At 42.0% G+C, this 25876-nt stretch overlaps 5 protein-coding genes across 6 annotated transcripts in view; 2 read left to right on the forward strand and 3 right to left on the reverse strand.

Annotated features, from left to right (window-relative positions):
- Positions 1 to 1014: 1014 nt before the first annotated feature.
- LOC117485535 lies at positions 1015 to 4377 on the reverse strand. The gene is made up of 3 exons (XM_034134100.1): positions 4128 to 4377; positions 3759 to 3940; positions 1015 to 1830 (listed from the first exon to the last, which is right to left on the reverse strand). Exons 1-3 carry the CDS (start codon positions 4375 to 4377, stop codon positions 1300 to 1302), a joined length of 963 nt encoding a protein of 320 aa, XP_033989991.1. The 3' UTR covers positions 1015 to 1299.
- Positions 4378 to 4487: 110 nt separating this feature from the next.
- grhpra (glyoxylate reductase/hydroxypyruvate reductase a) lies at positions 4488 to 9156 on the forward strand. Its single transcript, XM_034134099.1, has 9 exons — positions 4488 to 4863; positions 5169 to 5299; positions 6543 to 6615; positions 6718 to 6834; positions 6968 to 7056; positions 7202 to 7303; positions 7989 to 8124; positions 8253 to 8383; positions 8503 to 9156. Exons 1-9 carry the CDS (start codon positions 4769 to 4771, stop codon positions 8622 to 8624), a joined length of 996 nt encoding a protein of 331 aa, XP_033989990.1. The 5' UTR covers positions 4488 to 4768; the 3' UTR covers positions 8625 to 9156.
- A 572-nt stretch (positions 9157 to 9728) lies between these two features.
- On the reverse strand, positions 9729 to 12251 carry LOC117485526 (zinc finger and BTB domain-containing protein 5-like). Its single transcript, XM_034134093.1, has one exon. It carries the CDS (start codon positions 11826 to 11828, stop codon positions 9876 to 9878), a length of 1953 nt encoding a protein of 650 aa, XP_033989984.1. The 5' UTR covers positions 11829 to 12251; the 3' UTR covers positions 9729 to 9875.
- A 437-nt stretch (positions 12252 to 12688) lies between these two features.
- tomm5 (translocase of outer mitochondrial membrane 5 homolog (yeast)) lies at positions 12689 to 14013 on the reverse strand. Of its 2 annotated transcripts, none has more exons than XR_004556223.1 (2): positions 13761 to 14013; positions 12689 to 13116 (listed from the first exon to the last, which is right to left on the reverse strand). XR_004556223.1 is itself a non-coding variant. In XM_034133910.1 (2 exons), the coding sequence occupies exons 1-2, from the start codon at positions 13875 to 13877 to the stop codon at positions 13082 to 13084; spliced, it is 156 nt and encodes a 51-aa protein (XP_033989801.1). In that variant the 5' UTR covers positions 13878 to 14011; the 3' UTR covers positions 12689 to 13081. The 2 variants fall into 2 exon arrangements, 1 of the variants encoding a protein (XP_033989801.1); XM_034133910.1 differs by having other exon boundaries at positions 13757 to 14011.
- An 874-nt stretch (positions 14014 to 14887) lies between these two features.
- Positions 14888 to 25876, forward strand: part of frmpd1b (FERM and PDZ domain containing 1b) — a 26141-nt gene continuing 15152 nt past the window's right edge. Inside the window, 3 exon segments of the mRNA XM_034134079.1 lie at positions 14888 to 15085; positions 22142 to 22292; positions 24380 to 24490. Of these exon segments, the coding sequence (XP_033989970.1) occupies positions 24384 to 24490 (107 nt within the window). The 5' untranslated portion in view covers positions 14888 to 15085; positions 22142 to 22292; positions 24380 to 24383.

Raw genomic sequence — 25876 nt, forward strand, 5'->3', positions numbered from 1 at the left:
TTGTTTAAACTAATCATGATATAAAGAATGAGGGTATGAATGCAAGTATGCATTTTGGACATTTTAAATATAAAATGGAATTAATTGTAAATGTATTTAAACTCACTACAATAAACAATATTTATTTAATTTTACTGTACAATATTTAACTTTACATTCTTGTCTACATCTATGTATATAGATATATAGATATGTATATAGATAGATAGACAGATAGATATGTATATAGATAGATAGAATCTTTATTTAAACTCACTACAATAAACAATATTTATTTAATTTTACTGTACAATATTTAACTTTACATTCTTGTCTACATCTATGTATATAGATATGTATAGAGATAGATAGAATCTTTATTCATCCCAAATTTGGAAATTATTTTTGTTCCAGCAGCAGTGTTAAGCATTGCATGAGGTACATTTTGCGGTCGCATTCACACTATAAACCAGGTTTGTACAGTTTTAACTCAGAAACGATTTGGTTTGATCTCCTCAATGTGGATACACGTGGGTTCTCCTGTCGGTGTGACGACATTGTCCACTCCTTTATTTTTTACACGACTCCAGGACCAAAACCTCTCGCCACCTGAACAGTTTCTTCCCCTCCGCTACCGGCCTCTTAAACAAGGCCCGGCCCCCCCACTGACACAACGTAGACTCTATATGCATTACATTAATGCACACAATGTTCAAATACTGCTTACTGCACATATTCTTATTTCATATTATATATTCTATAACTCATTGCATTCCATTTCGCTGTAAATTACTGCGTTATTTTATTGCTATTTAACTATATTTTATTACAGTATCCTTAAAGATTTCTTGTTTTATATGGAGATTCTTTGTTTTATATTTTGTATTCACCATGACATCAAGTCAAATTCCTCATGTGTGTGAACCTACCTGGCAATAAACCCGTTTCTGATTCTGAAATGAAGTCAGAAGAGAAATGTAAACATGCCCTAACTTGCCCTAAATAGGCTATAAAAAAAAATTCTGGCCGGCAAAATGCAGAGACTTGTGATTTATTGACTTGCACAGATCATTTTACAACCGACATCCTTACCAACAAAACAAACAAGACGTGTTTTTTCATTCTGTCTCTCATTCTAAAATTTGACATTATACATCAGTGTAAAAAGACCAATAATATAAGTCTATCAGAGACAACCTTTATATACAGTCGGTGCAAGGCTGTAACCATGGAGTCAACATTGGGGGGGGACCAAAAATAAAATAAAAAATAAAAGTCATAGAATAGCAATTTAATTAAAAAAAAATGTAATCAGTTAGGCTATATATTGGGGGTGGACATTTTGAGCGTATCTGGTAAATTCGGCCTAGAGTCAGAGACAAGCCACCTCCTTCTAATTTCATTTTCCAGGGTCTTGTCCGTCAAATACTTGAAGAAGCTATTGTCCACCTCATGCAGGAAGTGTGGCAGCAAATGACGTGGCAACTGCCGCAGTCTGTGTTCAAAGGATTTTGAGTAGGCCGCAATGTAGTCATTATGTTCACCCTTCGAAGTTAAATGTTCCAGGGTCCTGCCAATCTTGCGCATCAACGTTTCTGACGCCTCACTGGTGGACTCATCCAGCATCTCCCTGCTACGCTTCACCCGAGGCCTTGGAGTGCTTGAGTGACTGAATGTGCTTGGCTCCTCTCCAAGCGGTGCCAGTGTGGACTCTGTTCCACAGATGGGGGATTCTGCCAGGGGAGTGCAGTGACTTGACTCAGCATCAAAGAGGAAGGGCTCCTCAGGGGTGCTGGTCCAGGTTTCACTGCTGGTGCCATCGGAGGGTGGTTCTGCAGCCACCAGAAGTTCCTTATTTTTTTTTTTAAATTCACAATTAGTTGGATTTAATGCCATGGATTCTTAAAACTGTTTACTAAGCATTCATAACAAAACAATTCCCTGAAATGTGTGTGCCATTCGTTCGGGGTGTGGTCAAGTGTGAAAGGCACATTGTAAACAAATTGTGATGGCTCTATTCAGATGCTAAAAACATACTTCTAGACAGATTGTGGAAGATAATGGGAGAATGAAGCCACCATCACGTGTGAAAGGCTACATGTGAATAGAGGGGCAGAAACTGTCTTGCAAATTTACATTTACATTTCAATCTTGAACAATGAACAGCGGTAGACAGTAACAAAGTACATTTACTTAAGTACTGTACTGCTCCTTTCCCATTCAGGCAAATAGTGTACTTTATACTGTGCTACATTTATTTGATAACTTTAGTAACTTTGAAGATTCAAAACAATACAAAATATAATCAAGAAATATTTTATCATGTATTATTATAGGTTAAGATAAAAACGTTATTGATCCCATGGTGAATTTCATAAGCTACCCACAGAGTAGTATATAATGTAATTTAAAGGGCCCATGTCATGGCCATTTCCACTGATCATAATTCCATTGTTGAGGTATACTAGAATAGATTTATATTGTGCAATTTTCCAAACTCACATTGGTTTCTCATACAGCATCTCTGTAAACTACGTGTATTCACTGAATTTCACTCTCTGCCTTTAACGGCTCGTTGTAGCTCCAATAGCTCCAGCCCCCACCCTCCCTGTGAGCACAGTGTGCTCTGATTGGTCGGGACGTTGTGAATTGCGCTGAGCTCCGTGGAGGTGTTGTTTCCTTGTTAGCGATAAACAGCCAAACTCATCCTGAGCACACACAAAGTCACAGCCGAAGTAAAAACAATAAGTGTGGCTTGATATTGAGTAAGAAAAAGGTTGATAAACGCTGTGAGAATGGGTCTGCAGAGAGAATTTCGCCGCAATCCCAACTGTCTGTTATCAGCCTGCAGCCAGGGAGGAGAAATCAGCTGAGCTGCCTGCTCCCTGCACACAGATGTGTGTGTGAGGAAGTCTGTGGATTGGTCAATGTGGACCAATCAGCGGGGGCTTAACGTAACAGCTCCGCGGACGTAACGCAACGGCTCCACGGATTGGTCCATTTAATTCCGGGTACGGCTTGACATCATGCCGTACCCGGAACGAAATGGAAGAATCAAATGGACAATGACGTATCTCCAACGAGGCGTTTTGGGGAGGTATTTTCTGTGTTAGAGTTTTACTCGCTACAGGGTGTACTTTGAGGGTTTGTGACTTTGCAGACCGTGTACATGCATAAAAAGCTACATAACACACAAGGGGACGGGTAATAACCGGAAAAGCATGACATGGGCCCTTTAAATCAGCTCCTCCTTTACCAGCTGCAACATTAAAGGTGGGGTAGGTACGTTTGAGAAACCGGCTCGAGATACACTTTTTGTTATATTCCATGGAATGCTCTTAACATCCCGATAGCAATGAATATCTTAAGTGCTTTGACAAAAAAATCCATACAAAAATTTCATCTGTGGAAGCCGTAATACTGTAAAAAGTACGACCAATCATTTTAGCCAGCCCGGTTAAAGTAACTGGATGGCCTACCTGCCTGTCAGCCTTCCATCTGTGCACAAACTTATCTCGTGCCCTCATTGGTCATGTAAGGAAGTGGCAGATTTTCTCCGGTTGTGTATTTTCAAATTCTAGCGCACTCGAGCTGGTTTCTCCAAAATTACCTACCCCACCTTTAAGGTGATGAGCACATTAATCCATCAAGAATTATAATACAATAATATATATATTATTCTGTTATTGTTATATTTACTACTGTAAATGAATTGAATAATGTTTCTAAATGAAAGAAGCAAGAAACACTTATTTGTACTCAACAAATAAAATAGTTACCGTGATGGTGAGGTTTGAAGTACTCTCCTTCCTTCTTGTGTAGGGCTCTAAAAACTGCAGCCTGGTCAGGATCGACTGCTGTCTGCCAGTCCTTTGTGCTCCACAACTACCCGAAGGTGCAAGTTTCTTGTACCGGGTGTACTGGGTTCGCAGAGAATCCCACTTCTTCCTCAGCTCTTTCTCTGAAGCACACAAATAAACAATGTAAGCATTGTGGCTAGTTAGCCAAACAAGTAGCAACAGCTAGCAACAAGATAACAACAAAACACAAGGCTGAAATAACAAATTACATTTCACGTACGCTGGCAAACAATACAAAACCAACAGTTTCTGCTAAAGAGCTCAATTGATGAAAAAATAGAATCTTACCTGAGAAACCAAGTTGAGATTCAATCTCTCGCCAGAGTCCGGTTTTCACTACTCGGTTCGAGTACTTTGACTCTGTAATGTCGTACAGAGTTGGCCTCTCCTGGATCAAGTTGATGAGCAGGTCTTCGTTTCCTTCATTCCAGATCGCCATGATGACAAATAAACCGATGTGATGAAAATGAATAGCCGTCTGTGTGTGTGCCTTCTTAAATCGTTTGTTTACGTCCCTCACTTCCGTTTCGCTTCTCATTCGCTAGCTGAACAGCCAATCAGAGTGGTTTCTTGGTCCGACTGCCTGTGTCCGACGCATGTTGAATCGGCCATGCGTCGGTCGTGAAAGGCCAAATAAGGCGTGTCACGGGACACACCAAATTGAGTTTGGGCGACAGGGCACGCTTCGTCGAACGACTCGAAGACGGCCGATTTCGGTCTGGTGTGTCAGGGGCTTATTGGTGTGTCCCGTAACGAAGACGGCCGATTTCCATGCAATAAAGAGACCCAACTCCACGCAGGCGCAGTACCATGAAACCGAGTACTTCCTGATGTCTGCAGGAGCGTGGTAGTGTAGTTTTCTCTCTGTGGAGCAAACGTTCAATCCTCCCACAAAGTTAGAGAGCCTCCAGTCGGAAGGACTTCAGTTCATGTTGATGCAGACTGCGGCCGGTAAACTCATGAAGGTGTTCCTGACCAGACGCATCCCTCCGGAGGGGATGAAGATCCTGTCCGCGGCTGGAGTGTAGGCATTATTTAAGTATAACACTGACTGATATTTGACATTGCCATAGCAGATTGTATTGACTACCAGCAGGCTGTGCGGCTGCCCTGCAGTCTACCCTGGCTGGCTTACTCTTTTTCCTCCATATGTTTAGACAGTCGTTTTGCTTCGAATCATGTTACACACTTCTGTAGCCAATAGTAAACATGAGATGCATCGTGACCTCTCCTAGGGTCACACAACTCCAACGATACAGTGTGTTGCTTATATAACTAATTCAGACTGTATGCCTTGTCACATGACTTTTCTCCTTTTTTTGGTCTCAGCTGTGAGGTCTCCCAGTGGGACTCAGATGAACCCGTGCAGAGGGCAGATCTGCTTAAAGGTGTGCAGGGAGCTCATGGTCTGCTGTGTCTGCTGTCAGACAAGATCGATGCCGAGGTTCTGGATGCTGCAGGTACTCTATCATCCTGTACTCATCATCTGTGGTTATGTAAAACTAGGACATTGTACCCATTGTATCCATCAATCAAAAAATATTTACTTTTTTTTTAGCAGGATATGATCTAAAAACTCTCAACACTGCTTCTAAGGGAGTCCTAGGTACATAATAATTACAATTATGATAATAATAATAATAATATATGTAATACAACATTTAAAACAACATCACAATGTGCTTCATAGTATTTAACACTTAAAGGTGGGGTATGTAATTTATTTCAGAAACACTTTTTGTTATATTCCATGGAATGCTCTTAACATCCCGATAGCAATGACTAATTAAATGCTTTGACAATAAATACATAAAAAAAATGTCATATGTGGAAGCCGTGGCGCTGTAAAAAGCACGACCAATCATTTTAGCCGGCCCGGCTAAAATAACTGGATGGCCTACCTGCCTGTCAGCCTTCCATCTGTGCACAAACTTATCTCGTGCCCTCATTGGTCATGTGCGCGTTCGTGTGTGTTGGAGGAGGGGCTCTGTAAGGAAGTCTGAAGGAAGAGGCAGATTTTTTCCGGTTGTGTACTTTCAAATTCTAGCGCACTCAAGCTGGTTTCTCCAAAATTACATACCCCACCTTTAAAATACAAGATATAAAAAACAAGATTTTAAGATAGGGTTTTTATTTTAACAAATATCATCAGGTAAGAAAAGGCAATACACTAAAAAAGAGGAGTCTGACTATACAAAGCTTTTACATTCCTGAACTACAGACATTACCTCATTAAAAACAAAAAAATAAGGGCTGCAAGACATACTGTATTTCTTATATCAAGTAATCCATTGATTAAATTGTTTTAACAGTCTTTAAGAAGTCCATAAGAAATTACCAGAGCAAATATTGTTTTGAGGGCATTACTATGTTGTTATAGTTTGACAGGAAATGAGGGAAAGACATAAAGCAACAAATGCCTCCCTTGGATTAATATATCTGTTACATTTCTTGGTCATCATCTTAAACCCTTAACTACGAGGGCAGAGAATAGCAACACACAAGCAGATATATCTTTCATAATTAATTTGATAAAAAAAGGAAAAGTGAATTATCAAAATAGATGCTAATGTTTTTAAAAACAATTAATCCTAAATCAATCCAATAAATGTATTAGCACATACAAAATATCAAACGGTTGTAATGATATGTTGCTCAAGTGTCTAGATTTTAACATTTCAGTGTGATCTGTGTGTGATTCAGGACCGAACCTGAAAGTAATCAGCACCCTCTCAGTTGGATACGACCACTTGGCTATTGATGAAATAAAAAAGCGGTAGGTTTCTATCATGAACTGCAGCTTATACTTCTACAACCAACCTTCTACTAGTAGGATGAATTGGCACATCCAAATTAAATGACTGTTTGTTTTCCACAGTGGTATTCGTGTTGGATACACTCCGGACGTCCTGACTGACGCCACAGCAGAGCTGACCGTCGCCCTGCTGCTGGCCACCGCTCGCAGGTTACCAGAGGGAGTGGAGGAGGTCAAAAAGTCAGTCCCCCAGCCCCACATTTACACTATCTGTGTTGTCTTTCATTGTGATTACATTTATGTATCTATTTCACCAAGAGTGCAGGTAATTAAGTGACATAATGGTCATGCAGTGTTTTCTTTTCTCTCTCAGTGGGGGCTGGAGCTCGTGGAAGCCTCTCTGGCTGTGTGGTTACGGTCTCTCCGGCAGCACAGTGGGAGTCATTGGACTGGGACGCATTGGTAAGGCTACTGATGATGCGATATAGTATCATATGACTAGGTCCTTTCACCAATACCAGTGTTCTCATACCTAATTAAAATGGTGTGATTTTATTTCCCTGATGAGCTCTGTAGTTGAATAACTGGGTGTGTTTGTGATGTTCAGGCATGGCAATTTCTCGGAGACTCATGCCCTTCGGAGTGAAGAGGCTGCTGTACTCTGGGAGAACAGCCAAAGACTACGCTGCTGAGGTGAATGGAGAGTATGGTAAGAAAAATAAGAGAAACCTTCACAGTGTAAGGGAACATTTTAAAACCATATAGCAGGACACTCAAATCCAGCACAAGACACTTTTTTTTACCCTGCTATGGACAATCTGCAATAAATGCACATTTTATGGACAATCTTGCACCAAAGATATTGAAGTGACTGTTATTTTGTATATATTGATTGTTGTGTTTTTTTTATCTTAATGTGTGCATATGTGTAAATGTGTCTGTTGATTGTGTATATTAGGATATACATATTTGTATACATATCTGTATACTGTATAATTCGGGATTGTTGGAAATGTCATTTCGATCTCTCTGTTTGTAAACACAAACTGAGTAAGATTGACATTAAAGTTGACTTTGAAAGGACAGAACATAAGAAGTGATAATCTAATATAAAAAGATACTAAACGTTTTTTTTTGCTAGATTCCTCAATAAATCACAGCATCATAAAAATAGAAAACCACTATCAAGAAAATATATTGAATAAGTATAATATTATTTATAAGAAGCAACACTAATACCATTGCCTAATAGACGATAACAATAAAAGTCAAATAGATTAGGTGAAATAACTAAACTCAATCTACCTTTTTAATAACAATAGGGATTTTGGTTTTATGTTTCCTCTCTTCCTGCTTTGTTCGTCCTCCCTTCTCCTCTCCTCTCCGTTGAACAGTTCCCCTGGACACTCTTCTGTCAGAGAGCGACTTTATAGTTGTTTCCTGCTCCCTGACACCAGAAACCCAGGGCATGTGTGATAAGGCCTTCTTCAGCAAGATGAAAAACACAGGAGTCTTCGTCAACTCAAGCAGGTAAAGCAGCACAAATATGGGTGTGATAGACCTTGTTATGTGTTCAGTCTGTTGTCATGTTTATGTCACTAGCTGTTGTTTGCTGGTAAATACAAACAGGGTGAGATGTGGTGAATTATTTGTTTTAGGGGAACTGTGGTGAACCAGGAGGATCTATACGAAGCTTTGAGCAGCGGACAGATAGCTGCAGCTGGATTAGATGTCACAACACCTGAGCCACTCCCAACAAACCACCCTCTGCTGACACTCAAAAACTGCGGTAAGTAAACAGGATGGGAAATATGTAGACATGTTTTTTGCCCACTTTTCCTACGTTCTTTTGATTTGACACTATAGTCTTATGTAATTATACGTTCTCTCCTCTCCTATCTTGTGCAGTGGTGTTGCCACACATCGGCAGTGCCACCTACTCCACGAGAGGCATCATGGGAGCTTTGTCGGCCCAAAACCTGCTGGGAGGTTTACAGGGCACGGACATGCCCAGTGAACTCACCTTCTAAAACTAAAAGTGTGTTGCTGTGCCGACGGCCTGCTCTGGTGCTGCATCTGTAGCAGTAATATACTGATCTAGTGATAGTCTCCTATGTGAGATAAAAGTGGAGGAAGGCTGAAAAGAAGAATACTAATGTAGTTAAGAAAGCTTAGACACATGATTCCATTTTGTCAGTATTAACTTGATAGTGTGATCTTGTCAGAGGTACTAATATGAGATTCACTCTTTGAATTGAATGTGTATTTCAGAGGAATTCAATTCTTTGTGCAGTTTTATCATCTCAGAAATGTATTTAAGAGGCTAATGAAGAAACTGGTAGCACTTCATAACATTAGTTATTTTTTGCATTTGAAATGTCTGTTAAAATATAATCAAATGTTCTGTCTTTCTTGCCATAAAGATTAGCATTATTCAATCTGCACTTTTCTCTAATGGTAATGCTGTCAGTGACGCTCCCAAACAGTACAACACTCCAGTTTTGTGTAAAACAAATGGCATGTCTTGAAGAATAAACGCGTATTGCTTAGTTTAATTATAATGCTCCGTGTGTTGTATTTTTTTTTATTAGAAATTACTCATGCTCAAAAAAGATTTAAGTGAATGATTTATTCTCATTACTCTTAACACAGCAGTAAAAAAACAAGTTATTCTTTGAGAACATTTTCAGTGCATTCATCAGTTTGGCTATACATTTTTATCCATTTCATTTCATGAACACTTTTTAACAAATCACAACAGGGTTGAGAACATAAAAAAACATTAGCTAGTTTAATTTGAATTCATGTAACATAATTAAAAGGTGGGGTATGTAATTTATTTCAGAAACACTTTTTGTTATATTCCATGGAATGCTCTTAACATCCCGATAGCAATGAATATATTAAATGCTTTGACAATAAATACATTAAAAAATTTCATCTGTGGAAGCCGTAGTACTGTGAAAAGCACGACCAATCATTTTAGCCGGCCCGGCTAAAATAACTGGATGGCCTACCTGCCTGTCAGCCTTCCATCTGTGCACAAACTTATCTCGTGCCCTCATTGGTCATTTGCGCGTTTGTGTGTGTTGGAGGAGGGGCTCTGTAAGGAAGTGGCAGATTTTTTCCGGCTGTGTATTTTCAAATTCTAGCGCACTCAAGCTGGTTTCTCCAAAATGACCTACCCCACCTTTAAGTTCATGGGGTAATAAATAATCAACCTTGCAGAGTTCATTTTTTTCTATGAATTGGGCTGAGTTGTGCAAACCAGAAAACACCCTTCAGTTAAGAGCAGTTGATAGCAGGGTATCAGGGAATGATTGGTCATCCTTCCAGCTCAGGCAGGTGTTTTTGGAGTGCTTATACAGATGGGAGGACTGGCTGAAGCGCTTGCCACACTTTGGACATGGATAGGGCTTTTCTCCAGTGTGGACCCGAATATGTTTCTTACAGTCAGTCAGGTTCATGAAGGTCTTACAGCAGATTTTGCAGGCGTATTTCTTCTCCCCTTCCACCAACATCACAAGGTCTTCAGCAGCTGCTTTCTTGCACTTGGACATAACATCCTCAGAAGCTCTGGTCAAAGGCGGCCGCTCAGCAGCATCCCCCGCTGACCCAGAGGAACCATCAGCTTCTGATCCAGGCGGCACTTTGGGGGCAATGCGTCGGAAGGTTGTCGCCCCTGAGCTTTTCCCGGCCCAGGAAGGTTGGATGAGGGACGTTTCCAGACTGAGGCCTGGATTGATGCTACTCAGGAACCCTGATAAAGAGTTCTGAGTGGGCTGGAGGATGAGTGTGTCGCTGAAACCAGGGCCCTGAGTTGGGAGAAGCTGCTGCAGGGGGACAGACGTCACTGGAAACACTAGAGAGGGATCAGAGGTCTGAGCAGGAGAGGTTTCCTCTGAGTTTTGACAAAGTTCTCCAGCAGCATAAGAGGCAGAGGCAGCAGCTGTAGCAGCAGCAGTGAGGCTAGCTAGACTGTCTTCTTCCTCCAAAGCCCCCATCACGCTGTCACTGCTGGGATTGAGGAAGCAGGAAAAAGCGAGTTCTGACAGGCTGTCAAGGCCTTCACCGTCCACTGACTCCTCACCCAGATCTCTAGCATCAGTTTGAAGATCTGTGCACAGCTGGGATTGCAGAGAGCTAACGTCAGCCTCAGTGGGGCAGGCTGCGGCCATTTTCTCCTCATTTAGTTGTGCATCCAAATTGTCAGTGCAGCCTGGTGGTGGAGATAGAGGACAATTGTCTGGTAAATCTGGGGAGTATGAGCTCTCCTTTTTTACCTCAATCATCGTAATCTTCGGCTTCTCTCCATCTTCCTCCCCTTCTTCTCCTATCTGTATTTTGACCACAGTATCTCCCTCTGTTTCTCCGCCCATATCCCATGCACCTACACCTCTCGTGCTGCTGTCTGATTGGCTTGGCAGCTGGATTTCCTCTGACTCTCCCTTGGTTGCTTCATATTTCTCCTCCACTTCCTCCTCGCCTCGGCTCCCCCAGAGAGCATCGCTCATCTTCAGGGAGTCTAGGGGCAGCGGCGGCTCTCCACCCTCCTCTGTACTGACGGTGCTTACATTAGGTGAACACTCATTATAGTTTCCCTCAGGCAGTCTGCAGGACCTCTTTCTGCCACTGAGCCCGTCATTGTTTGACTTCCTCTTGTTCCTCAATAATAGTTCCCTCATCCTCACTCCCTGGTCTTCAACTCCACCAGACTGACTAACCTCCACCCCCACTTCCTCGTCACTGATGTGCTGCTCCTCCATGACAGATGTGGCCGACTTCTCTGCCTGCTGCTGTTGCAATGACCTCCAGCCTTTTGGAGGCGATGCGGGAAAGTTTTTCCTGGACAGGTGGAGCTTGCAGGCCTTGACGACAGTGTTGAGGTGCAGGTGCGATGCTGCCAGCAGTACATCCATCACATTGGAGGCACCAGGAGAGAGGGTGGAGGTGTAAATCATGTCCAGCAAGGTCGAGAAGGCCTCAGGGGTCACCACCTCTTGATCTAGTTCCATCACACTGGGGCCTCCACCTGGATCCACTCCAACCTCGTCCCCACTGTCACTGGAGCTCAGGAGAGCCCTGAAGTGGGAGCTGGAAGCTGCCAGGATGGAGCGGTGAGCCTGGAAGCTCTGACCTCCAACCACCACCACACAGTCACACAGCTGAGCATGGAGGCGCTGGTGGTTGAGCTGCTTGAAAATGTGCTGGAAATGACCTGGGAAGTCCATCATAGGCGGTGGAGGTTCTTTAGTACAGGTGTATTGTATAGCATCCGTGGCACTAGTGTAAATTCAATAACACAATGAAGGGCATTGTCTGGAGCAAAGCTGTCAAACTTCTTGTTATTTACCCCTCATCTGCTGAAAACTTCCTCAGGCTGACTGGACACTGGCTTTCCAAAGGAGCCTACCTCCGGTGTGATGTGCGGTCTGTTGTCTGTTGTAGCTGCCTGGGATGCTGTGGAGGATGGGCGGGCCTAGTGCAACAAGAACACGGAGGATGCGACGCGGTCTCAGGCTTCGTCTCCGGGAACAGCCGGTACAGAGGTTCTTCTTTCACTGACAACAATATGTTATCCTAATGTTGCTTTCATTATGGTTACCATTTCTGCTACTAATCCAGAGCCCTACAACCTAACTCTCACCCGGGCCGGTTTAGCGTCTACTGTCCTCCATCGTTTGGTGTCTCATCAACCCTCGGGATGAAACCACACCGCCCCCTGGTGGCCATTTTGCTGAACTGCATCTACATTCGACTTTCTCAATATAAAATGTTGTCAATTTGATTTCTCATCAAATTATGTTGTAATTGTTATAGTACACTGCAAGTCAAGTTGATATACTGTACATACCAAAAAATCAAACAATGTATCTTTTTATTTGCATTATCAATATCAATTGTCCTTATCAATTCATGTTCCCATTATGAGTCCTAGCAAACTAGTATTTTAGTTAACAATATTACAGTATTTTTGATCTTTTGATCTAAATAAACACCAAGGCACAGGTTCAATTAATCTTGAGGCCAAGTCAAGAAAATATGTTTGTTGCTGTTGAAGATCTCTGTTATCAGTTCAGAAAAAGACAATGAATCGCGTCCAAATCCTTTATGCAATTTTTTTATTTTCAGTGATGTCAGATTCAAGGTTTAAAACCCTATCATGAACGTTTTCTTGCCGTTTAACAATCTGTTATGTAAATCAAAAACATGTTTTCCCTTTTGATGTGTGAACACAGCAGGCATACACACATTTAGACTTTGCATTTAACAATGAACACAATGTGTTTCACAAGATAGGCAGACTAAAGTATTCAACAAGATATGACAAATGAAAACAAGGTGTTTCTTCAGGTGCAGTGATGGACAGACTTTGATAATCTCCAACAGGATTTGCTGCTGTTGCCCCGGTAGTCTGATGAAGATGGCTCATACTGTCTCTGATGGAGTAAACTCTCATGGCGGAAGAAGAGACCTGCTGCTCCGCTCATATGCTGTCCAGCTTATTTAACACATATGGGGCTGTAAACACAGAAGAAACAGAGTATTAGTTTATGTTAAGACCATAAATAAAGTGAGATTGATGTATGGCAGCACAGTTGAGGAAAATATGTTTTTAACTTCGTTAATGTTGTGATAATTAAAGTACTTTTGAATATTACAAATATATTTATTTGTATACGGTTCTGCCTTTCTGCTGCTCTCAGAATACTGCTAAAAAAACAACAAATTGATTGTTATTTAAAAACAAATGCCAATAAATTATATTATGTAAATGATGCAACATTGAGCATTGAACGAACATAAAACATACCAATAACGAAAATGATTGTTACATTTTAAAGAGGAGTTTTTGTACGATGAGTCTCTTTCAACTAACTAGAGAATCCCTGTACAATATTGCAGTATTTCGATAGATTGTGCAGCCTTAAGATGTACCCTCCATTGGCTCTGGAGCAATGTAGCTTGTGTTGTTATGTTTGTTGTATGTTTGTTATGTTATGTTTGTGTTGTTATGTTTTTATAAAATGTGCTATAAGACGTTGTCCATATACTTTCACATGCATGCACATACATTCACAACACTGTCCTTAATGCCAGAAAAGCAGTGAAAACTACAAGTGTTGCGAGTTGTATGTCAATGTCATCTGCCTGTACTCACTGACTCTGAGAAGGGCGACGTAAATAAGGAAGTTTCGTACAGATGAGACGACATCTTGTCTCATTTTCTTCTTCATCTCCTCTGGGTCCATTTTAGGCCCGAGTCCTTCCAGTTTGAACATTATGGCTGTGGTTTATTTGGTCTTTTTCTTCAGTCTGCCTTTCGTGTTGAAAATTCAACGTTGCGGAGCATGGATGAATAATCTTAACCGGAAGTGCGTAAAAACGGAAGTGACGACGAACGATGGTGCGCACCGAGGGTCAAATCGCACGAAGAAACCATGAGGCAAAAACAAATAAATAAAATAAAAAACGATATTTTTTAGGTTTACTGGAAAATAATATGACGTTTTACTTTCAGGCCAGATAAATCAACCAGGGGACTCTAGGAAAATAGTGAGATTTCCCTGTGGTGTGTGGTAATTTGGTTAAATAATGTATACCGTGTGGATCTTGACACAATTAGAAATGCAGGGGCCACGTAAGGACCTTAAAATAAAATAAAAGTTAAGGACCTTATCATATGAGCTGATATTGTTTAGTGCTACAGACTACCCAACAGCTGTTAACATTATAATTAAATTGTGAGTGTAAGTGTAATGTATTCCCCCCAAAAAGTATACAGTGCTTATACTGTAAATACATAAAAAGTAGAATTACAGTCAAAACATTGTTTATTAAGAAGAATACAGACACTTAGTATCGGATTGACAACATATAAGAAATGGGTAGGCTATCAATTGGAAAACTGGATCATACAAATAAAAAAACCAAACATTTTTTCCAATAAAAATATACTTGTATTAGATCACCAGATTACAAATAGATAGATAGATAGATATAAATCCCAAATTGGGAAATTATTTTGTTGCAGCAGCAAAGTTGCATAATAATAATAATTATAACAATAATAATAATAACAATAATAATAGGCCTAATAATAATTGTAAAAATATTATAATCACCATAATAACATATGATATTTTTTATATTTCTTGAATTATTTTACTACTGGAGGTATCTGACCTTGCGGAGGGGGGCGGGGGTCCTCGGGGCAGACAGCAGAGGAGGAGAGAGAGAGAGAGACGGTGGGAGGAGGGGGTTTTTCTGAGCTCAGGGCCGAGGATTAGAGAGCAGTCCCAGTACGATGACAGCATCCAGCACATAGCCAAACCCCCACACACCACCATCAGCATCCGGCCCGGGAGGACGCCGAGGATATTTTTTGACATTCAGACATCGTTTCCCCAAAATTCTCCGTATCGGTGCTCGTTTTGGGGGACAACCCTCCCAGAGTCCCGGTCCCCCCGTCTCCTCCTTGGACCACTAGGTGAGTGTTCTCGGTGTTTCCCGGTGTTATTGTCTGATGAAGGGGCGCCCGGCTCTTCGCCTGCACCTTGCATCCATTCCTGCCATTTGGACTGATTTTATCACGTCGAAATGAATAATTTAAATGATGGTCGTTTTCATAACGCCTGCAGGCTACACCCGTGTCCCTGTTTGAGGGAGGCGGAGGAGAGATTTTAAATCCGATTAAGATTATAAAGGTAACAAAAGACTGACCTTTTTTTTTCTTTGTTTAGACTCCTGGTTTGACCGGCATGGCTGCGGCCACTGATCAAAGTTATGTTGGATTGGGGCAGTGGTCTATATTGATTATTTTAAGGGCATTTACAAGGCATTTATGAGCAGCAGACACGGTCAATACGTAGTGAGTCCCTCCCCACAACCTACATTAAGGTTATTGGGAATATAAATCGGTAGGCTACCATGCAGAGTCAAATTGTGGCCATTTTCGCACCACACTGAATGGCATTTCTACATATTCATAAACACATGTGTTATGCAGGGATAGTGAGTCCATGCTGCCGTGTACCTACGCAGTGAAATCACAGTCACTGCCTACAGAGTGAAAATGAACGGACTAAACCCTGACGGATCAGCGGGATGCCAGGCTGGGTAGTGTAGGCTGAAGCACGCACATTATGAATGGGCGTAGGCGATGTGCAGCGACCCTGGGACAGTCGCCTCTCCTTCTTCTCTTTGCTCATATCCTTTGGCCAGAAGCAGCCTCTTCACTGTGCGAGCTCTTCCGTGCCGTGCCAGGCATGACAAGCGCAACACAACTAGACCGGAACAATGCGTTTTGCTGTTCTGGGGCCTTCATTTAATGCATGACATGATTTAATATGACCGCTGTTAGCGTTTCCTTTTAAACACGTGTTACAGTGCTGCCTCCACTGTGCGTATAGAGACTACCCTTATGGAGTATTTTTTCCTAACAGCAGCATCATATGCAGGCAGCTGCTCCTGGGCCACAGCTGAAAACACACACACACGCAAACACAAACACACATGCACAAACACACACACACACACACACGCACGCACACACACTTAATGAATGAATGATTGCCATTTTGTCCCTGATAAGCAGCCCATGTGAAGTAGCTGTGGATGCTCAGTGTTTTGCTCCCACTCTTGTGTGCAGAGTGTTTAGACTGCTGGAGGCACTGGGCTATGACTCAGGGATGTATGCTAGCCTACAACATGTGATGGAAGTTGCTGCTCAGAGGTCAGTCTGCTCGAGGAGAAACACAACGGGCAGAACTCGCACATCAGGAAAGCCTGGATGCCTGGCTGCATTAGCCTCGATCTGCCCCGCTGACTGCTCCTCTGTCCCACTTTCTGCAGCCAGCCGTCCTCTCCCCCTCTCATCCTCTTTGGTCTTATCTCCATGTCTCCAGGGCACACTGTGTGGCTGGGCTGGTGTTGGAAGCTCCATCACCATGCCTGGACCAACTGATCATTAAATCAATCAATAATTGAATCTGTTCAGGAATGTGATTCATTTTGTCGCAGCCACTTGCTACCGGAATACGTTGGCAAATCAATATTGGTGTTTCTCTGTACATGAATTCACTTTTTCCGTGGGTCAGGGGTTACATTGGTGTATGTTAGTGGATTGATTGGTTTACAGTAAAGATTAATATACTGTAAACATGTGTTTTTCCTTCAAACTGGATGAGTCTGAGTACGAGAGGATAAATGGAGACATGACCTCATTGATGTGACAGCAGCTCCATGGTGATGGCACACTTGACTGGCAGTCAATGTAGGCCAACTCTATTTATGAACATATAGGCTAGTGAAACATTAAGAGTATGAAAAGCCTATAAAGCCTAAGTAAATCATCAGCTCTGTATAACAAGGTTACCCTCCTCTATTCTTAACTGTGATATAAAATATTAAAGTCCTAGCCTCCTGTATATATGTAAGTACTTTTCCAGAGATCAGAGGCCTTCTGTAGCTGCTGGCTCTCTCATATTACTTTGACTTAAAGATAAGACTTATATTGTGCGCTTCTTTTCAAAGATTCAGTGAGTTGAAGGAAATTGGCTCGGGCAGCAACAGAAGAAGTGAAGCAGACAGTTTTCCAGACTCACAACATATATCATCCTCTAACATCCAAAGACCTTCCTCTCGCTGTCTGTCTCTCTCCGGAACCATCAGAACCACCGATAAAGATCTGTAACACAATGCAGAGCACTATTCATCTTCAAAAGACACATTATTTAATCGTTCACTGGGGAACTCAAACCTCGCCAGGTTGCTGATGAAAAGGAAATGAAATGAGCGACGCACAGTGAGCCCAGTCTTCATAACGCTAATGGCATGAGCCGACAAGCTGAATGAGGGCGGGAGATGTGATTGTGTCTGGAGGACCTGTTACAGAGAAATAAGCAGCAAAAAAAACAATCAACAGACTTAAATAAGCTGCTGTTTGACAGTTGATTGGAATAATGTTTATTTTTTTCTTATTGTTTCTTCTATGTCAAACTAGTGCAAGATGAATTTATGTTATTGTTTCTTGTTCACACGGACAAGTATACAGTATGGCATGGAACAATGACACATACACATACTAAGCCGATCTTGTTTGCAACGTCCCTTTATACAATTACAAACATCTTCACAAGAAAACAGGACAATATCAATCAATGCAAACAGGTATACAATAAATAAGAGTCAACAGGGATTTGCAATGATAACACTAACATACATTTAGCAGGAAATGTTTACATGGTATTATCCAAGTTCAGCGCTTAAATGTGCTAAAAGTTGCTAATAAGCAGTAAACATTAAGTATAGCTGAGGATGAAGTGAATGTCCTCGAATGTCTGCGAATGTCCTCCTCAGTAAAGTCAGACGACACCTAAAGTCATTGGGATTTATAACCTGGACATCATTAATGTCTGTACCAAAAAGTTTAGCTCATCCATTAAGGAGGCCTACATGTTGAGATATTTGACTGGATAAGTAAACGTGTTGACCTTATTGTGGCAGGACAGGAAAAGTCAGGGTATCACCATCATTATTAATGGATGTCTGTATTAAATGGTGAGGAAAGGCTGTGTAATCCCCAGTGATGTAACACATCCTCTGTACGGTTAATATGAATTGTTCCCAAAATGAAGGATGACGCACCCACAAGCTACTCTCCTTCAGAGATCCTTCAAACTTATCTTGTGCCCTCATTGGTCATGTGCGCGTTCGTGTGTGTTGGAGGAGGGGCTCTGTAAGGAAGTCTGAAGGAAGGGGCAGATTTTTTCCGGTTGTGTACTTTCAAATTCTAGCGCACTCGAGCTGGTTTCTCCAAAATGACATACCCCACCTTTAAGTTGAAAAACATTCATGACAATATACATGAAGGTGAACATTTATCATGACTCCCAGTCAGTAAAACAACTGTCATTTAGCAATTACATTTCTGTGATTAAGGAGCCCAACACATCCTCTCAACAGAAACTATCCTAAGGTGTTTTTTATGTAACAACATCAACAATTCCCCACCCCAAGTTGCCACAGCAGCTGAGCGCCTGAAGAGCCGGGTTATATAGTCTTATATAAGCAAATGTAATGTTGTTTAATGTCCAATTCAATGTATAATAATATCATGAATTGCATACGCAGAATAAAAAAGCCTCTGGTGGTTTAGATGGAAATCATAAAGACTTTGGTTTTCATTAGTCTACCGAAATGTTACTTCTGATGAGGGTCAACGCCTAAATTAAAAGCCTATCATACTCTGTATTTCATTTGTCTGCAGCTTTTTGCAAGAGGGAAATTGATATTTTGAATAGTACGCCTGCTCTACTTCATCACATTTACAATATTGCATTTTATGAAATTCGAATCAATGCAGCTGCCTCACATAACACATCAAATTTGTTTTGCAAAGTGTGTTGCTGTTGGACTGAATGTTTGCTGAGCTCCGGGTCCGAGCCTCTGTGTGCCAAAATGAATTGTCGAGTTGCTGAACCAACCCCTGCTGCAGCAGGTGTGTCTTATTTGGCTGGAGGGTGGGTGTGTGTGTGTGTGTGTGTGTGTGTGTGTGTGTGTGTGTGTGTGTGTGTGTGTGTGTGTGTGTGTGTGTGTGTGTGTGTGTGTGTGTGGTGTGTGTGTGTGTGTGTGTGTGTGTGTGTGTGTGTGTGTGTGTGTGTGTGTGTGTGTGTGTGTGCGTGGGACAGATTGAGAGATGTCAATAAAAGCCAACTGGTCCTTTCCAAATACAAGCTGTTGTTCAGGCAGTGAGCAAGGCTTCTGCTGGAATCCGGTTACTGATTGTATAACGCTCATACTTGCTTATCATATTAAGCCCTGTGATTTGTGTTTATGTGTGTGTGTGTGTCTGTACGTCTGTGTGTCTGTGTGTCTGTGCGTGCATGTGGTGTGTGCTCGACTGTTTGTAATTGCATTAACAGAGTGCCCCAGAGTCCACTCCTCATTTATCAATACGGAGATTTGATTGACAATAATTAAAGTTTGTGACTGTGAAATTCATCCTGTCAGTCAGATATCCATGAAGAAGAGTGGATACTTCATGCCCTATTAATCAGCGTGGAAAGTAAATAATAGATTTACTCAAGAACAATTTTGAGATACTCGTATCTTACTTGAGTGTTACAATTATGCTACTTTGTACTTCTACTCCACTACAATTCAGAGCTAAATTGCGTACTTTTACTCCACTACATTTATTTAATATCTTTAGTTACTTTGCAGATTTGGATTAATGATGTGAAATACAATACACACTTAAATAAGACTCTAGTTACACCTGGAGTAAATTCACAAGCTACCATGCAGTATACAAAGTCATTTAAACTAGCTGCACCCTAGCGCATTAATAATTATAATCAAAACATATATTATTATGAAATGGATCTGCATAATGAGTACTTTCAGTATATTTTGATGCCAGTACTTTTGTACCTTTACTTGAATAACATTTTGATCGCAGGACTCACTTAAGTACAAGACCTGAGTACTTTTCCCACCTCTGCTAATAATATACAGTCTATGGTCCTAATGGCAGACCCCCACCAGTTCTTGCCCAGGTTGTTCTGACCTGATGTGGCCCGGTCTGGCTCAGCAGTGCTAATTGGGCATGTTTTCGTCCAGCTGGCTGCACAGAAGCTGCCAGCGCAGTGCCCCCTCTCAACCCTGAGGAGAGAGTGGAGTGCCTTTATTAACTGCATGTGTACTCATACCAAGCAGTGAGATAGAACAACTGTCTGTGTTGTCCGAGACAGAGAGACATTGTTTGGGTAGAAAGGGGAGGGATTTCTCAGAGAAACTAGACACAGACGTCAAAACAGAGAGATTAGACTAGTAGCGATTAGAATCTAACAGCACTTACAAACATTCAACATATACGGTTAGGATTGGTGGAGGAATGAGAGGTAAAAAGAGAGAGAGAGTGGCCGGCTGATGCGCTGTGTTTGTGGGCGGCTCAGGGTCTTAAGGACAGTGGACAGCGATTACTATTGATTCAGAGCCAGATTAGGAGCAGACTCATCATCAGCTCGCAGACAAGAAGGCTTTACTGTCTTGGATTTAAAAATGCTGTCACATCATTAGAAAGAGGGAACAAGCTCTTCATTTAAGACACCATATAGCATGTCAAAACGCTACTGGTTTTATTTATTTTGTATTAAACCATACATCAATGTCTGCTGCCCGGCTTTGTTTACTCTGTTGGTGGAAAAGCGCTGCATTGATAGCCTTTTTTCTTCCCCTGCTTCTTGTGGAAGGCACTCTTCTTACGCCTCACTGTACTTTTCTTCTCTCTTCTCTTCTCCCGCTGCTTTACTCTCCTGTTTTTTTTACGCTGCCCTCTTCACCCTCTTTAAAATTCTCCTCCTTTTCTCCCCGCTGCAATATCCTGTCCTTTCTCCCTTTTCTTTGCCTCAACCAATTCTCTTCTCCGAATCCCTTCCCCTTTTCTCAGCCCCTTCCATTCCCCCTCCCATCTCCCATCTCCCCTCCTCCTCACCTCTGCAACCCCCATACGTCTCTCCTGCGTGTCTCTCCTCTTTGGGCTCCTCTCTTCTTGTTGCCTGTGTTGGCAAAGTGGCAGAAGGAGGCGTTTGGAGGCTAGCTGCATTAGCCCAATGCATTATTCATGTGCCCTGCAGTCTGTGCGGGTCTAGGTCTTCTGCTGGCTTTTCACTGGGACACATGGGCCTTGTGAAAGAGCTCTGTGTGCAGGACACAGGGCCTGATGGAAGAGCTGCACAGATGGGACTATCAATTCCTTGATTTCTGCTCCTTCTTGTAGATGAAAGCCCCAGGGAGTGAGAGTTTATTTCACAGATAAACATTCAAGTGCAACATGAGGTGGTTTCCTTAGATGAGAACCAGAATGTTTATTCAGCGACTCAAAAACAGTCAGGCTTTTCACAACAAAGAGTTCCCCAAGTCTGTTTTTTCTCCCCAAACCATAGGCCGGCTCAGGTTTCAGCAATATTTGCCCTGATGTTCATATAAAAGGCTTGTCCTATTTTATCTATGGCCAAGATTTCCGTGTGCCTGGCAGCGTTTTCTCTCTCCCCCACATCAGGATTCACAGGCTGTCGTCTTTGCTTTTAGAGCGTGCCCAGTAAGAACTGTTAGCTGAACTGGGCTGTATGAAATTTTAATTTAGACAACCAGATGGAGATGGAGGGCCTCGTCTGTACATGTGCTTTTGAGTCTGTGGAGGAGTAGTGAAAAAAGAGTCAGGGAGAGAGAAAGAGAGAAAGAGCCTTGGGGACCAGAGGAGGGGCCTCTTGGAAAACCAAAACCACAAAGCTGGTTTGGACTCACATCTGCTTTGCTTGACACACTTGCATGTTCACTCTGAAAACATCCACAACTGGAATATAGCTGCGTTCCTGATAAATAGGTAAAAAAATCCAAGGCAGATAGAGCTGGTCTGACGTAATCAGACTTGATAACAGCTCGCTTCACGCTCTAATTATAAACTGGTGGTGTGGGTATGCATCTTGTTTATGACATTTGACAGGCCTCCCATAGCGTTGCTCTGTTCTGCTCTGCACAGGTGGCTGCACCAGATCGGGATTGGTCCTGATGATCACAAGGACCCCCCTCCACCTCTTTTCAGCCAATCCTGGAGGGGCTGCAGAGCTGATGTCTCAGAGGGCGAGAGGGTATTTGTGTTCTGGAGTCCTGAAGAGACAAGCCACATCACGGTGAGTCACTCTCTCACAGTCTTTTGCTAAAATGTGCTGCTTTGTTTAAATGTGTGCACAAGATGGGGGCGGTAAGAAATGCTGGTATCTCAAAGACAGAATATATGTAAAGTCTTCTCTTTTCAGAAGCTTACCACATGTAATCTAATGAGACAAATACGTTATTTTTAGGTAGAATATGTTATGTTTAAAAATGCATTTTAAAGGTGGAAACGTGTACACTGGGCAAGACACTTCACCCCAAATTGCTCCTGTGGGGATTGTCCACAGTACTGAATGTATGTAAGTCGCTTTGGATAAAAGCGTCTAACAAATGACATGTAATGTACACTATCTGCTTTGGTGGAGTTATGAAGATGGGCTGTTATTGTAAAGTGGGAGGATAGTAAACCCCTGGATCAAGTGCTATTGATGAGTATATAAAATATGGCTGCTGCTGCTCGGAGAGACTGTCATCGGAGACGACTACCTGACTCTGCAAGGACAGTGAGGGTGAGAGGGAGAGGGAGAGAGAGAGGAGGAAAAATAAACGGCAGAAGAGAGAAAGAAGGAGAATGACAGCAAAAATGGTCACCTGACTCAGCACTGACTGCAGCACATCCATACACCTGCAAACGTGCTGCACCACACAAAGTGAGGACGTCTCTATTAGCAGTCAGAACATCTTTCACAATCGATGTGATGCTTTCCTCAAAGATCAAACGCTGCGGCTGTGTCAATAATAACACTGTGCAAATGTCCGCTACCTAACCTCACTCATCCCTCCTCATCCACTTCAATCTGTGTCAATCCGGATCAGCGGGAGGTGCTAAAGTGACACCCAGTGTGGGCCCCGCGCAGAACGGAGGCCTCTAATCCTCACTGCTTTACTACTGCTGAGGGAGTCATCAACACTGGCCTGCAATCAGCTCCACCAGAGACTAGCTGAACTCTGTTGTGGATGCTTGACGATATCAAAAGACAAATCCAATTTGCATTTCATCTCATAATTACGTTTTTACTCACAGAAGTCCTCTATTGATTGCAATGCAGTGTCTTACACACTGTTTTAAAATGCCTCATATAGGTGTGGTACGTGGTCAGAAAACGTTTGAGATATTCAAGTATTTGTTTGGTCCATAATTCAGAGAGCTGATTAAACTATAAGCTCTCTGCAGCTAGATGTGGAAGCCAAGCTACGGATCATTACATTTCAGGAGCACATTCGTCATCATTAGCTGTATTGATCAGGTTTTGGTCGCTACTCTTTTCCGTCCCTGCCAAATACTCCCTCCTTTTTTCTGCCTCATAGTCCGATTCACAGCTGTGAACAGCAGCTGAAGTACATCTCAATACAAAACAATATCTAATTATCGTAATGCCCCAAAACAAATAGAAACATGAACATAATTAAGGCAGCACTCCTTATAGAGGATATTTTCAGCAATAGATCATAAACCCTGTGGTTGTATTATCAGAGGCTCTACAAGCTCGTTGCCAGCGTATTGATTGGCTGACAGAAACAAAACCCAGTCGATGGGAGTCGTAATTCTTGAGATTTGGTAAGGATTCAATGCGGACCAGCTTTGCCTCCCTGGGGTTTGACTGAGCCCTCAATTCTTCATTATGTCCCAAATACCCCCGTGTTTAAAGGGCAGGAGAAGCAGAAAGTGCACAGCTGCAGATTCGTAGTGAACTTGTAGGAAGTTGCACATTTAAATTAACAACACTTTGGGAATCCGGTTTCAATGTGTGATGGTGCGGCTGTTGTTGAGATTCATGTATGCAAATGTATGTGACATGTGTTGTTGTTCATGCTGACTACACTCCACCTCTCTCTTTTTTCTCATTCAGCCTTTCCTGCTCTGTTCACATATCTGATTATTCATCTCATTCAAGCGGGCTTCATGCGCTGAATATTAAAACAGAGCAGAGGAAATGCAAATTAAGCCGAAGCCTAATTCTGATGTTGAACAAGCCCAACAAGGGAGAGCTATACAGCTGTTTTCTCCCTCTAAATACTTTCATTTTCATTTCCTCTCTGTCTCTGTTCTGCTTTTTTGGATTATGTCTGGGCCTCATGGGCTTTTCTCTCTTTGTCGACTCAGATAAATGGAGGAAAAAGAGCGATGTAGGAGCAGGTCTCCAGCTCGGAGGGCCAGTCGGGTGCAGCAGGTGGTGGGAACAATAATACGACGTACCCGAGAGTCGCTCAGCAGGTAAAACAACGCTCAAAGTTCAGAAAATATTTCTAGAGGAATCAATGGGAATACAAAGATTCACATTTGTGCATCTGAGTGGGAAAATAGAGAGTATTTTGAAGGGAAAACAACTAATTATGCAGTAGAAAATGTTGGCACCACACAGCCAATAGCAGCAAAAAATGCCGGGCCCCAAACAACAACTAAACAACTTGTATAGTGAAAAATGGACAATCCAGTTTGTGACAGAGAGGGGAGTAAACAGCATCATCCACTTCTGGGCCTGCTGCCAGATTGTGTAGTGGAGAAGAAGTGTGGGAGGTTGCTATATATCATTTCAGATATAAATGTCGCTACCAAAATGTTCAGATACAAGAACATGTACTACTATAAAAATCTCTCCGTAGAGGAGAAGAACATGTCTAAATCTGAGTACAAATATGATTCCCAACCTGTTATAACCACACACACCAGATCCCCTCCACACACCCACAGTCAGATGCATAACACATAACTGGGTTCATCCAAAACCTGACTGTCCCTCTGTCAAACATAAACACAGCCCACTTGACCACAAATATGCTTTCAAGAGCCCTTTATTCCCTTGTTGTCGGCCAAGTGGTTTCTGTTTCTCAGCAGAGGAGGCAGTGCAGAGGAAGTCCAGTAAACTCCCTGTTTGTCGTTCTGGGGAAAAGTCTCACAATGTCACACACAGGACTGGACAGCAGGCTTTAGGGAGAGGATGATTTAAACACGACATACAGATTCTGTGTGTCCCAGGGTGCATTTGAACGGATGATGTATAGCAGTTTACATAAATATGACCTCTTTTCTCTGGTTCCCAACCACATGGCTAGAGATTAAAGGTCCCTGGATGATAATTTGCATTTGATATTTTAAAGTTTGATATAGTATCATTATAAGGTCAATTTAAATACAGCTGTACAGTAATGATATTCCCATCAGCCTCCGCTGTTGTTAGTGTTTAGTGCTATTTGGCAAATGTAAGCATGCTAACATGCTAATCTATGATGGTAAACATGGTACACATTGTGCCTGGTTTTCAAGCGTATTAGCATTGCCGTTGTGAGCATGTTAGTATGCTTTCTTTAGCATTTAGCTCGGAGCATTGCGGAGCCATATAAGCAGTTATAGTGGGTGTACACTCCTTTTCACGAACAAAATAAACTACTGAAATATGTCACTTTGAAGATTGACCTTAATAATTTGAAGCTATAAAGTCTCTGTAAAAACATATGTGAGATGTTCTTGATATATGAAATGAATTTTGAGTTTAGTAAAATCTTTTGTACAAAGTAATGAAAGTGGACAGTGCACAGGGCCACAGCAGTGAGTTGTAGTGTCAAGACCTACTGTATATATATAGTCTATGGTCCAGATAGA

The sequence above is a fragment of the Trematomus bernacchii genome, unplaced genomic scaffold (assembly GCF_902827165.1).
Source record: "Trematomus bernacchii unplaced genomic scaffold, fTreBer1.1, whole genome shotgun sequence".
NCBI classification, from domain to species: Eukaryota; Metazoa; Chordata; class Actinopteri; order Perciformes; family Nototheniidae; genus Trematomus; species Trematomus bernacchii.